The sequence below is a fragment of the Carassius carassius genome, chromosome 18 (assembly GCF_963082965.1).
Source record: "Carassius carassius chromosome 18, fCarCar2.1, whole genome shotgun sequence".
Taxonomy (NCBI): Eukaryota; Metazoa; Chordata; class Actinopteri; order Cypriniformes; family Cyprinidae; genus Carassius; species Carassius carassius.
In genome coordinates this window covers 2520876-2535715 of record NC_081772.1, presented here as the reverse complement: position 1 = coordinate 2535715, position 14840 = coordinate 2520876, and the positions used below count along the sequence as shown (strand labels likewise).

The window sequence follows — 14840 nt, the reverse complement described above, 5'->3', positions numbered from 1 at the left end:
AACATGATTCAGCACCATCTGACACCTTTAATACCAACCTTCATGAAGACCTGCCACTGGAATCAGACCTGTGTTGATCATAATGTATTTCTCTGCTTATTGCTGTCTGTGTGGGCAAGCTGGGTGGCTTCTAACTTTAGCACATAGACAATGAAATAGAAATTAATATATACAATTATATAGAAAAAATGTTACTTTTTAGGCCAGGGCTGAATGATTTTGGAAAATAATCTAATTGCAATTTTTTTCTAATCAATATTGCGATTTAATATGCAATTATTTTTTAAAGCTCTTTTTGTTCTTTATAATTCAACAAAGATGATCTAAAAATTATTGTATAGTATGAGCAGGGTCTGAATTTCAAATGGGGGGGGGGGGATTCCCCCTTTAGGTGGCCCTTGTGGAGGGAATGTTTTAATTGGGGGGAGGTAGAGTAATTTTTTACTCAATCAATATATTTTTAAACAACAATCACCCAACCTAAATTTTTTGTCACCGTGTATTTGTGTTTTAGAATTTAGAATGTTGTCGATTCATATTTTTAAGACCTCATGCACAGGTCAAACTGTTACTTATAAGTTTTGTTTCTCAACTGTTAACATTAATGTAATAGCCTGTATATCGACAATGTTTAGTATAAATTGACTGTTTACATGAATACACTTCTTTTTTTTTGACCTACAACCTACAACAAGCATAGCCTAAGTCCTTTCTATTATATAAATCAGGACTGACATGCCTCCAGGACAAAAATATTCTGAAACCTTAAAAAGATCTTTAATCATCTGCATAATGCATCAGGTTCACTTTCGGAGCAGTGTAAGGTGTATGCTCATCTTAATTAGGTCAGAACCTGCAAACGATAGTTCACAACAGTGACATACAAATAGAGAGCAGGAGAAACCGATCCAGATATCCTGCTCTACATTCCTGGCATATGGCAAAAAAAAAAATGTTAATAAAGCATTTCAAACACCCTGGAGTTGACGTACTTTGGGATGTCAGAAAGAATATGGCTAAAAAACATCTCACCAAGAAGGAAATATGGCATGATATATTAGCTTCTGCCAAACCCCAAAACAGATTCACACTAAAGTATAAAAGTATAGCACATCAGGTTCAAACTAGGGCTGTGCAAATAATCAAATGCAATTTTCATGTGCATCTCATCAGTAAAGCCAGTTCTTTAATCACACATGAAAATCACATTCGATTATTTGCACAGCCCTAGTTCAAACAGAGAACATCAAAATCAGACAAAGCAAATCAAAGTTTCTAAGATGCACTTTTTCAATACAGAAACAGCTCTGTCAAGAAGAACTCAGAATAGATCTGTGAAATCAGTCATGAAGCAATAAAAAATACCCATTTATTAGTGACATATGCCAACATCACCCATGACGGCACCCATTCACTGCAGAGGATTCATTAATGAGCAAGTGATAAGTTGCTACATTTTTCCTAATTTGTTCCGATGCAAAAACAAACTCATCTACATCTTAGATGGCCTGAGGGTGAAGAAACTTTCAGTAAATTAAAATTTTTGGAATTTTGCAATTTGTACAGAAGTTGTATTAGCAACACTTCAGATTTGAACAACAGATCTCAATGACTCCTTAATTAATTTCCAAAGAATCTGCTCCCAAAAACTAGTTTATGGAAATAACTTTTACTGTACCTTTTGATAACACTGCAAAAAAATAATCTTTTTCCACTGCAAATGTCTGAAGAGTCTTAAATCAAGAAGATGCATTTACTTGAAAATCAAGATTACCGTATTTTTCGGACTATAAGTCGCACCTGAGTATAAGTCGCATCAGTCCAAAAATAGGTCATGATGAGGAAAAAAACATATATAAGTCGCATTTATTTAGAACCAAGAGAAAACATTACCGTCTACAGCCGCAAGAGGGCGCTCCCATACTTTGGGATGTCAGAAAGAATATGGCTAAAAAACATCTCACCAAGAAGGAAATATGGCATGATATATTAGCTTCTGCCAAACCCCAAAACAGATTCACAGTAAAGTATAAAAGTAAAGCACATCAGGTTCAAACTAGGGCTGTGCAAATAATCAAATGCAATTTTCATGTGCATCTCATCAGTAAAGCCAGTTCTTTAATCACACATGAAAATCACATTCGATTATTTGCACAGCCCTAGTTCAAACAGAGAACATCAAAATCAGACAAAGCAAATCAGGCAAATTTTGAACAGATAAAACCAGAATAAATTAATTCAGATCAGACTGAAGTAAACTACATAGGACTTAACTCATTCAAATTAAACTGGAGGAAGAAAATGGACAGATAAGTGGCTGCTTCGTTCACAATTAGGGCAAGTTTCTAAGATGCACTTTTTCAATACAGAAACAGCTCTGTCAAGAAGAACTCAGAATAGATCTGTGAAATCAGTCATGAAGCAATAAAAAATACCCATTTATTAGTGACATATGCCAACATCAGGGTGTTTATGTTGAGGGACACGTGACTCTATTAAGTTAACAATCCAACTTCATTGCAGTAATACAAAACAAACAAATTCCCCACATGGCATTTGCCATATGCAGCACCTGATCCAAATAAATCCAACCCCAGCAGTGTTATCCATCCAGAGCAGCAGGCACTTTCCCAGCCTTATGCCGGATCACAGATTTAACACCAGTAAAATCTTAAGACCCTAGTAACAGCTGCCAGACCTCTGCATACCCACACCGCTGGACAGTGACGGATAGCGAGAGAAGAGCCAGCGTGATTGTTCCTTTGCCTGCAGGGAATTACTGCATTATGCTCAAACTACAGTAACAACAATGACCCAGGACAACAGAAAAGCCTTGTCTATTTCCATAAAGTTTAGACTAGAATTCTACATAGACTACAAAGGGAACACGTCCAAAATCTCCATTCAGAGCTACATTTTGGCATGCAAAGAGTTTCTGCAGGTTTTATGAAGGTAAAATAAAGACATTTTTAAAGAAATAGTTCATCCCAAAATTATTTTTTAAAGAAACTAATACACCCTCAAGTCATTTAACTATAAGCCAATAATTCTGGACAAAACAAGAGCCAATAATGCATAATAACACTTCCATTAGCAAAAAAGTCCATCCCCTGTTGTCCTCTCTCATATCAAAATCCACCAAAATTTTTGTTTAGAACTGTTTTAGCTTGTAAACAGTGCTTTATTTGTGCATATTTTGCTCCTAATTCAGACAAGATAACTTTTCCACTGGAGAAAGCAATATTATGCAGGGCTCGAAATTAGCACAGCACAGTTATGACAAAAATCATAATTGTCGATTATTCCCATCAAATTGTAAATGGAATTTAATTCCATTTTCACAATTTACATTGAATGATGTTTATACCATTGTTTGATGTAACTGCATACCGTATTTTTATATGAAAATAAACAAGCTGAAACATACTCAACTGAAAAACTTTTAGTGCTTTTCTATATTAAGCCTCAGATGTCAACTATACATCGGATTGGTTTCTTCTTTAAATTATAGAAAAGTAAAAATATGAATGATATTATAATGTTACATTAAAACTAAAATTAAAATAATGGGAAAAACCCTTAAGATAACATGTAGAAATAAGCACAGCGAATCACGTAAGTGGACTTTGAATGATTAATAGATGCTTTGAACGATTACTTAATTGTGGCATCCATAATTGTAATTGCGATTAGAAATTTGATTAATTGTGCAGCTCTAGTCGAAATTTGCTTTTTTACTGTGTAGAACTGGTGCTCCCAACTTCAAGAAGTTAAGAGCACCAAACAAAACTTTAGGAGCATCCACTGAATATTAAGGAGCATCACAACTGCCAATTGAGCGGAAGGGCTTGCAACATCCTGATGATTAAAAGCTTTTTAATTCTTTGCCACACACACTTGGCCCAGTATTTCTTGCTAGTGATGCATCAATCTTTATTCCAATTTTTAATGTTTCAGAAGCGAGTAAGCTGATTCTGATAACAGATTTTTTTTTAAAGAGTGGACTTTGAACGATTAATAGATGCTTCAGCGTCTCTGGCCTGATTATGGCTATTTACAAACTTCATAATTTTCCACACAAATTACTTTTTGGAAAATTATTTCAATGCAGTTTGTGCAAGTCCAGATCAGACATTTTGGGAGCATATGAGACCAAAACGGTTGCAATTTCGAGCCCTTTAATGGACAGAGCACTTGTATTTTGTTTGGATTACTTGTGGATTATTTTGATGTTTTATCAGCTTTTTGGACTCTCATTCTGACGGCACCCATTCACTGCAGAGGATTCATTAATGAGCAAGTGATAAGTTGCTACACTTTTCCTAATTTGTTCCGATGCAAAAACAAACTCATCTACATCTTAGATGGCCTGAGGGTGAAGAAACTTTCAGTAAATTAAAATTTTTGGAATTTTGCAATTTGTACAGAAGTTGTATTAGCAACACTTCAGATTTGAACAACAGATCTCAATGACTCCTTAATTAATTTCCAAAGAATCTGCTCCCAAAAACTAGTTTATGGAAATAACTTTTACTGTACCTTTTGATAACACTGCAAAAAAATAATCTTTTTCCACTGCAAATGTCTGAAGAGTCTTAAATCAAGAAGATGCATTTACTTGAAAATCAAGATTACCGTATTTTTCGGACTATAAGTCGCACCTGAGTATAAGTCGCATCAGTCCAAAAATAGGTCATGATGAGGAAAAAAACATATATAAGTCGCATTTATTTAGAACCAAGAGAAAACATTACCGTCTACAGCCGCAAGAGGGCGCTCTATGCTGCTCAGTGGTAGGCTACAGGAGCAATGAGCAGCATCTCTGGCAGCATAGAGCGCCCTCTCGTGGCTGTAGATGGTAATGTTTTCTCTTGGTTCATTTCTCTCGGTTCATGTCAAATTAATTTTGATAAATAAGTGCCCCTGACTATAAGTCGCAGGACCAGCCAAACTATGAAAAAAAGTGTGACTTATAGTCCGGAAAATACGGTATTTTCTTTTTTTTTTAAATCAACTTAATTCAAATTGAAAACACATTTTCATACCTCGCTGACAGCTATTGTTCTTGTTTTAAGAATAATCTCACTTAATTTTGTGAATTAATATCTTCAATTGCAACTCAAGTAAATGTACCTTGATTTAAGGAAATTTATATATTTGGATTGAAAAGCAAGACAAAAATACTGAGAAAGATATTCCACAATGCCATGACTACTCTGTGCTTTTCTGACCTTTTTAAGGCCTTAATTTCTGGAAGGGCAAACTTAGGTTTTCAGATCAGCAAAAACCCTTCTTTAGTATACAAATAAATGCCAAATTAAAGACTCCAGACATCTAAAGCTCATGATGCCTGTAATGAGAGCTGTAAGACTAAAAATGGTTTGGTGATTTAGTATTTGTTTTAGTCATGCCTGAACTGGCAGTGCATCGCACAGATGGTCAGCCATTATCAGTGCAGAGACACAAAATATCTTTATTTTCCTTCACAAATAAAACGTGCAATGTGATGTAATCTTCACAGATGGGTTAGGAGCAAAACAACTCATTTACACAAACACACAACTGGTCAGCACTCTAAACAATCACTGACCACCTCAACACAACTCATCAGAGACTAACACATCTGCTCCTGCAAATTCATCGCACGATGACCGGCTGGACAGGCTGATTGGATCTAATCAATATTGGTGACCTGATAAAACGATCATTCACAGATATTTACAATGTCTTATATTCATAATATGTGAAGAGAATATAAGAGTCGGACACTCATTATCAGACACAATATGTTCTAATCAACAATATCAGATATGATGTGATCGTACGTGTCAGACTGAAAATATCTTATGTTAAAATTCTGAATCTGATCTTCATAACGTGCAAAGCTTATTGTGAAGGTTTGATCTCTGAGTCAAACTTTGATTAAGAACAAGTCTGATATTCTGAGTCTGTCGAGTGAGATCAGATCATAGTAGCAGCATGCATGTATTATTCAATATCAGCTAAATTAATATCAGATATTTTAAATAAGAAAAAAATAACCACACCAGGTTATGAGAGTCATTAGATCCTCAGTGTGTCTATATTACAATATATCAGTCACCGTCTAATATTATTGTTCATTATTATTTCAAAATTAGACTGTATCTGATATTGCTGATCGACTAACTTAGGTGTTATAAATTAATTACTAGATTAAAGAGTGCCTACTATTGCAAATCAGATTAAATGTTATATATGAATAATAAATCACATTTTAGTGCCTGTCTAATATTATTGAACATATCAAACGTTATGAGCAGATTAGAGTGAGACCAATATTGTTGATCGGGGAAGAATTAGAAATAACAACAGAGTCTGATATTGATAGATATATCAGATCCCATGTAACTTAAATAAACCAGATCAGTGTGATTCTGAGATTATTGATAGGAGCAGATGTTAGAAATCAATGTCCAGATCAGAATGTGTCTTGGTGATCCGATTAAATGTGCTTAATATATGAGATGACTTTGTGTCTGATATTATTTTTCGTTGAGGTGATTCTGTCAGATTTGTTCAACGCGTCGTTTAAATGACTAACTTAACGTTACACTGAGTCCCTGCAGTACTTTAGACACACAGATCTAAAAATATAGAACATATCCCGGCTAAACACCGATATAATTAATCTTAGAGCAATACCATAACTAAAATACAACCAATATGAGTGTTATTTTGAAATTAGTTGTTTGATGTTAGCCGCTGCTAACCGACCCGCTTTCGAACGACACAACCGTTATTTTACAGTAAGTTACCTCAGAATAAATCCAGCAGAAAGGACGTCGGTCCTCAAGCACGTCAGTTCCTTGGCGTGTTCATGGAGTCGGTAAGGGATAGAAACGGCCCGGTAAACGGCTGCCGAAAACGCTCGGTCTCTGAGGTGCAGCAAAACGCGTACGCGCTCCAACAGACAGACAGCGAGTGGCGATATGCGCGTGCGCGACGGCTAACCGGGAGCGCGCGAGCGCGTGCTTCCATCTAGCGCTCAGAGAGGAGAACACGAAAGTACGTTTACAAATGTTTTTAGTAATATAGCGGCATAAAATTAATTTATAAAAAATAATTTACTGATAATCGTGTATTTGCGTGTTTGATATATTACAAACGCGGATATAGTAAGAGGAAATAGTTTGAAACATGTATTTGGAGCTCCAGACCAGTAGGTGGCAGTGTGAGCGCTGGTATTCAGTGTTGACTCCAGCTGAAGAAAATCGCTCACGTGTCTGATGTCTGCTGCTCCTCTGAGCCATGGAAAGAAAACACATGTCCGCGTTATCTATTTACCAGTCATTATCAGGAGGAACAAAACCACAAGTGCAGGTAAAACTTTTGCTTATGAGGAGCTGCATGAAAATATTATAGAATAATATATATTCTATAAATAAATATATAATATACTGTAGTGTGCATACATTGTACAAAACTTCTCTGTTCCTTTGCCAACAAAACAGCATTCTTTAGCTGGCATTTAATAAAACTATAAAAATATAATAATAATCATAAAAAACTGGTATACTCTGTTATTCCTACTCTGTCAAACTGGGGTGTATGAAAAAGGTTAGACAAACAGTGTATAAAAATCTACAAATAATGTACAAAAATAAATGATTGTAATCTAACAGTAGAATACAATAAAGTAATTAACATAAAAAAAATTCATATAATATTAGATTTTAGCTGAATAAATGTGGTCTTTATTCATGAAAATATATTGCTTCTCTTTAACTTGTGGGCCTTCTCAGCAGAGTGATGACATTTGGGGTCTAAATAAAAAAATATATATCATGGCATTACCTCTTTTTTGTAAGGGCTGTGAATGTAATTGCATGACTTCTGCCTTGCAGGCAAACTCTCCGCCAGCGAAGAAAATCAAAAAGAAGGAGAATGGCATCCAACCAAACAAGAAATCCAATAAAAAGAAAAGGATGAAGCCTCTGAAGCCCAGTATGAGGCTCAGCAGCAGTGATGAGGAGAAATCAAAGTCCGTAAGTGTCTAAAAACATACAAAGAAGACTTTGTAAAAAAGAAAGGAGATTTGAAGCTCATGGTCTTCTGTTTTTCCAGCAGAAGTACTGCGAGACACATAACGGTGAAGGATTTGACAGTCCAGCTCTTGATGTGCTCCTGACAGATCTGGCGAAGGTCAACAACAGCAGAGAGAGAGCTAACAGACTGTTCCAGTGGCTTCTTCACCCAGTCCAAGACAAGGGCTTCTTCAGGTGTGAGAGAAGTTGTTTCTTAATTGATGGATTTTGTAACATTGTCCCCGTTACTGAACTAAATTGTATAGAAGCTTGTTTTCACCACTGGATAAAAAAAATAAAACTCACAGTTGCTTGTTTATAAATGACCTAATTCTGATTTCTGACTTTTCTTCTCAGATACAAACTGAAAAGTCTGAATTGTGATGTAAAAAGTCGCAATTACTGGGAAAGAAACACAAAAACAGAACTCTGAGAAATTCTGAGAAAAAAGTCGGAATTGTGAAAAAAAGTCTAAATTCAAAGTTAATATCTTGCAGTTGCTGTGTTTACATCTTGCAAAAAAGATGAAAAAATCTAGTCAAAATCTAGTCTAAATCGTGAGATACAAAGTCACAATTATATTTTTTTCTTTCTGTGGTGGAAAAGGGCTTGCATAGAGTTGAATCAGCATTGAACTACATTGAGCTGAATATTGGTAATATTTTCTTCTGTAGAGCTGCTTTTCAGTCGGAATTAAAGTTACTTAATAACTACTTTATAATTCATCCACAGCTTGTTCTAGAAGTCGCTTTGGATCAAAGATGAGTTACAGGTCTTGTTCTTTCCACATTACAGAGAGAACTGGGAGAAGAAACCGATTCTTATCCAACGTCAGAATCCAGAATATTACAAAGGACTCTTTTCAACGGCTGAGTTTGACCGCATCTTAAGAAATGTAAGTAGTTTATTCATTGATTTAGAAAGAATTAGTATCTCTAATGTCACTGTGAGATGTAATGATCAGTGTTTTGTTCAGAATGATGTCCAGTATGGAGTGAACCTGGATGTGACGAGCTACACAAATGGAAAAAGAGAGACACACAATCCTCCAGGAAGAGCTCTACCGTACACGGTGTGGGATTTTTATGAGGTACATTTCCCTAACACAGAAAGATTCTGAAGGACACTTGTAACACCAGATTTTAAAATAATGTTTTTGATGCTACATAATTAAGGGACCAGAGACTTTCTCATTTCAATGAGCCACGTGTATTGCACCACAAATCAACATACAGTCAGTAACTCACAATGTACATATAGTTACACAGTTGCATGGAAAAAATCTAACAGTTCAGTTCAGACTTCTGTAGCAGTGTCTTTGGCTACTCAAGGTTCAGTCTTAAGTGACGTAGAAGCAAGATGAAATTGTGGAAGAGGCCCCATCTGCCTGCAACCGAGCTTCCCAAATAACTGTCCGTAATATGAACTGTAGTTTATAAAATGAACCATAGATGGCAAAAAGTTGTTGTGGACAAGACGAAGACAGTTAATCCCATTTTTGATCAAGGGCCTATCAATAGTCCAGCTGCCAGCTCAGGCCTGCATGTTGAACCCTCTGCATCAAACAAACATAACCTTAGTGCCACCATTAACACATTTACTCATCCCATATTTACATAAACATTACCCAACATCATATATACAAATAAGGTACTAACAGGATCACTTACATTTGAGTTAAAGAACCTCAGGTTCCTCAAATGAGGGAAATGAGCAAGACAGCATTGGTGAGAATACTCCTCCATGTGGTTAACACATACTTCCTACTCCATACTTCTTCTCTTACCCTTTTATGCTACTAGGCAACTCACTGGCTAGAGCACCCCTAGTGACAGGATTAAATAATGCACACCCTGAAAGCTAATGGGACAAAATGTAACTGTCAACTGTTACACACTGAAGACTGGCATAATTATGCTGAAAATTCAGCTTTACATCACAGAAATTAATTACATTTTACAATATATTCAAATAGAAAATGGCTGTTTTAAATTTTAATATTTCACAATATTTTTCGTTTTTACTGTATTTTTGATTAAATGCATCATTCTAAAACGTTTGAAAGTCCTTTCAACATCAAACTATACGATACAGAAGCATAAAGGATGTGATATGCTGTCGTGCAAACATTTTTAAAATTAGGAGAACTTTCATTACAATATAAATAACGTATCTGTAAAGCCTCAATGTTTGCTTCACTGTTGAAGTCTGAAGTTTATTCACACATGTTGTTCTTCTTTTTCTGTTGTCAGAGCGGCTGTTCTCTCCGAATGCTCAATCCTCAAGCGTTTTCCTCCACTGTGTGGCAAGTGCTCTCTATTCTTCAGGAGAAGTTTGGCAGTATGGCGGGCGCAAATGTGTATGTGATAATAATTTAATGAACCACTATTTTATTACATTCTTTTGCTAAAATTCCTGTCTGTTATTGTTAAACTGTAACATGTTTTTCAGATATCTGACACCAGCGAGGACGCAGGGCTTCGCTCCTCACTATGATGATATAGAGGCATTCATTTTGCAGTTGGAGGGGAAAAAGCATTGGAGAGTGTACAACCCTCGGTGAGCGAAAAGTTATGCTTTAAAGGAGTAGTTCATCCAAAATGTCCTGACAATTACTTATTTTCACCCTCAGGCTATTCAAAATGTAGATGAGTTTGTCGCTTAATCAGATTTGGAGAGATGTAGCATCTCATCACTTGCTCAGTAATGGATCCTCTGCAAGTGAATGGGTGCCATCAGAATGAGAGTCCAAACAGCTGTTAAAAACATCACAATAATCCACAGCACTCCACTTCAAGACATTAACTGATGGACTGGAGTGGTGGGGATTACTTGTGAATTATTGTGATGTTTTTATCAGCTGTTTGGACTCTGACGGCACCCATTCACTGCAGAGTATCCATTGCTGAGCAAGTAATGCATTGCTACATTTCTCAGATGCTCTTCTACATCTTGGATGGCCTGATGGTGAATAAATTGTAAATTACATTTTTGGGGTGAAGTAGTCCTCTAAACTTCAGCTGTCATGTCCATAAAAAAAAAATAATAATCTTGCAGTATTAACTAGTAGCGCCTCTGTCGTCCCTCAGATCTGAAGATGAAGTGTTGCCACTGGTGTCCAGTCGTAAGTCCAGTCATTATGTATATGGCTGGTCATATTAACGAGTATAAAGGGGATGAACTCTCTCTCTGATGCATTTCTCCTAAAGCTAATTTCAGTCAGGACGAGATCGGGCAGCCCATCATGGACGTGGTGCTGGAAGCTGGCGATCTGCTGTATTTTCCTCGTGGCTTCATTCATCAGGGCGACTGTCTGCCTGACGCTCACTCGATGCACATCACCGTCTCCTCCTTCCAGAGGAACAGCTGGGGAGATCTGCTCCTTAAAGTACAACCCTTTATTTACCTCTGAATGAATCATTGATGAATCGCGAATAAGTGAATCTTACAAAATGAATCAGTCGATGAATCTTGAATGATAAGTCAATCTTACAAAATGAATCAGTCGATGAATCTTGAATAAGTGAATCTTACAAAATGAATCAGTCGATGAATCTTGAATGATAAGTGAATCTCACAAAATAAATCAGTCGATGAATCTTGAATGATAAGTGAATCTCACAAAATAAATCAGTCGATGAATCTTGAATAAGTGAATTTTACAAAATGAATTAGTCGATGAATCTTGAATGATAAGTGATTCTCACAAAATGAATCAGTCGATGAATCTTGAATAAGTGAATCTCACAAAATGAATTAGTCGATGAATCTTGAATGTTAAGTGAATCTTACAAAATGAATCAGTCGATGAATCTTGAATAAGTGAATCTCACAAAATGAATTAGTCGATGAATCTTGAATAAGTGAATCTCACAAAATGAATTAGTCGATGAATCTTGAATAAGTGAATCTCACAAAATGAATTAGTCGATGAATCTTGAATGATAAGTGAATCTCACAAAATAAATCAGTCGATGAATCTTGAATAAGTGAATCTCACAAAATGAATTAGTCGATGAATCTTGAATGTTAAGTGAATCTTACAAAATGAATCAGTCGATGAATCTTGAATGATTTAAGCACACTTAACATCCCTCTTTCCTGTGAAACGTGAACTAGATATTTCTATGTAAGATTCATCCAGATTAGATAGCATCACTCCAGTGGATGTCTTTGATTTGCAGTTGATGCCGGCAGCTCTGGAGATCGCGATGGAGGAAGACGTTGAGTTCAGGAAGGGACTGCCGCTCGATTACCTTCAGTTCATGGGAGTTCAGAACTCTGAGAAGGTACTTGTGTTTCTTCTTCATTAATACACAGGCTGTTCATTCCCTAGCTGTACCGACACACAAATCACTTGTGTGTGTGAACAGGAAGACCCACGCAGAGACAAATTCATTGCACATATCGAAGGCCTGATGAAGAAACTGGTCAACTATGCTCCAGTCGATGCTGCTGTGGATCAGAAAGCCAGAGACTTCCTGCACGACTGTCTTCCTCCGGTGCTTAGCGCTGGTGAGTCTCACACTAACACCTCTGCTGGGGGTCAGCGCGTGTGTTTTTGCTTTAAAACATCCCTTTTGAAAGGTCAGACATATAAACTTAAACCAGTTTTGTACGTTTCAGAAAAGGTTTGTCTGATATATGTCTAAATATATAGAAATGATACTTCATCAAGTATTTGTGCAGCAATACAATATCGGTTTTATACTGTATGTTAAATCTCTTATTTTGGTTTTTATCTCAGAATTATGAGTTTATATATCAAAATTGGACAATATAAACTCATAATTTTGAGTTTGCATCTCGCTGTTCTGATTTTTTTCTTGGAATTTTGAGATTACAATTCACAATTAAGACTTTTTTAAATCAGAATTTTCAATTTACATCTCACAATTACGACCTTTTTCTCTACATTTTGAGTTTATCTCTTGCAATTCTTGATTTTTGCTTGAAAAAGCAGACTTTTTTTCTTTGTATTTTCACTTTACATTTCGTAGTTGACTTTTTTTCTCAGAATTTTGAGTTTAAATCCTACAAATCAACATTTATATTTTGAATTTTTAGTTTACATTCCCCAATTCTGTTTTTTTTTCTCTCAGAATTTTCAATTTGCATCTCACAATTCAGATTTATTTTTCTTAAAATTTTGAGTTTATACCTTCCAATTCAGGCTTTTTCTCAGATTTTTGGGTTTATATCTCGCAATCCTGACTTTTTTCTTTTAATTTTCACTTTACATTTCGCAATTTACTTTTTTTTTCTCATAATTTTGAGTTTAAATCCTACAATGCAAAATTTTTATTCAGAATTTTGAGTTTACATTCCACAATTGTGGCTTTTTTTCCCTGAATTTTGGGTTTATATCTAGCAATTTTTACTTTTTTCCTCAGAATTTTCAATTTTACATCTCACAAATCTTTTTATTTTTTGTAATTGTTTTTTTTTTTTTTCTTAAATGACTTTTCTTCTCACTTCTGTGCAAACACATAATTGTGACTTTTTTTTCCTCAGAATCTCACAATTCTGAGTTTGTATCTCATAATTTATATCAGAATTGAGAGAAAAGTATGAATTTGTGAAATATAAACTTAAGAATTGTAAAGAAAAAGTAAGAATTTTGAGGGGGAAAAACTCTCTATTACCTTCCATAGGATTAAAGCTGAAATACTCCTTCAGTAAAATGCATTTGTGTATGTTTTGTAGAGGAGAAGGCCAGCAGTGTGTACGGGGCTCCTGCTCGATGGGGAGACGGTGAGGCCCTTGATGTGACTGTTCAACTGAAGGGCCAAACCCAAATCAGACTCTTAGGGGCCGGAGCTGCAAGGTACCAATACACAGTATTTTCTATAACCCTGATAAGTCTTCTCAATCTGGTTTTGTAAGCTGCATAAAGTGAATTTGTATTCTGCACTGAATGTGATGAGAGAACTTATCAGGATATACATTCAGTTTGTTGTAATAAATATTATTTTAATGTAATGTAAGAATTAAAACCACGTTTTCATAGGTTGTGCGGTGATGGAGACACTGTGTCTCTGTTTTACACTTCTGAGAACTCTAGAGTCTATCATAAAGAAGAACCCAAGAGCATTGAGATGAAAGCAGAGGTAAGCATGAGCTCTTGTCTGAAATGACTGCAGCTTTGACCTTCTTTAAGCATTGGACTGATCAGGTTTGATTTTTAACAGCACATAGATGCCATGGAGTTTCTGATTCATTCATATCCCAACTTTGTTTCTGTGGCCAGTTTGCCATGTGAGACGATGGAGGCAAAGGTACTGCATTTGTTTTAGACTTTAGCTTTTATATATTAATGCGTGTGTATTATGGTGAGTTTGAAATGAATGTCATTTTGCAGATGTCTCTGGCTGAGCTGCTCTTTGAGAAGGGAATGATCCACACAGCTGAACCTTTCACAGCTGAATAAAACCAGTATTTTGTGCCCTATGTCATACACTTATCATCTGTCGTAACTACAATATGTATAAAACATCTTTAGTAAGCAACCCAAGAGTATTTTTGAGGTTTCTTTATCCTGTTGACCAGTTATGGTAAGTCTAAAAAAAAAAAAAAAATGTATATATGTGTTTGCTCAATTTAAGCTTAAAATGTTATTATACATTGACAAGGCCTTCCATACATTTTAGGAAAACAAACGCTTATAAATCTGTTCAATCAGTTATAGTTGCACCAATGCTAAAACAGTTCAGTATCGTTGTCTTATAACAACATATGCTCTTGCATTCAAATATGAAAAAAAAGGTTATTGCA

General features: G+C 35.7%; 2 protein-coding genes across 2 annotated transcripts in view; one reads left to right on the top strand and one right to left on the bottom strand.

Annotated features, from left to right (window-relative positions):
* The window catches only part of LOC132092100 (exostosin-like 3), a 28289-nt gene extending 21319 nt beyond the window's left edge, over positions 1-6970 (bottom strand). Inside the window, exon 1 of the mRNA XM_059498178.1 lies at positions 6798-6970. The gene's annotated coding sequence lies outside the window, so the exon portion shown is untranslated. The remainder of the gene's footprint in view (positions 1-6797) is intronic.
* Positions 6971-7208: 238 nt separating this feature from the next.
* Positions 7209-14575, top strand: LOC132092101 (ribosomal oxygenase 1). The gene is made up of 15 exons (XM_059498179.1): positions 7209-7362; positions 7887-8027; positions 8107-8261; positions 8862-8961; positions 9043-9156; positions 10319-10425; positions 10518-10625; positions 11156-11190; positions 11276-11454; positions 12251-12355; positions 12440-12581; positions 13773-13893; positions 14077-14176; positions 14258-14344; positions 14428-14575. Exons 1-15 carry the CDS (start codon positions 7291-7293, stop codon positions 14494-14496), a joined length of 1635 nt encoding a protein of 544 aa, XP_059354162.1. The 5' UTR covers positions 7209-7290; the 3' UTR covers positions 14497-14575.
* The last annotated feature ends 265 nt before the right edge of the window (positions 14576-14840 follow it).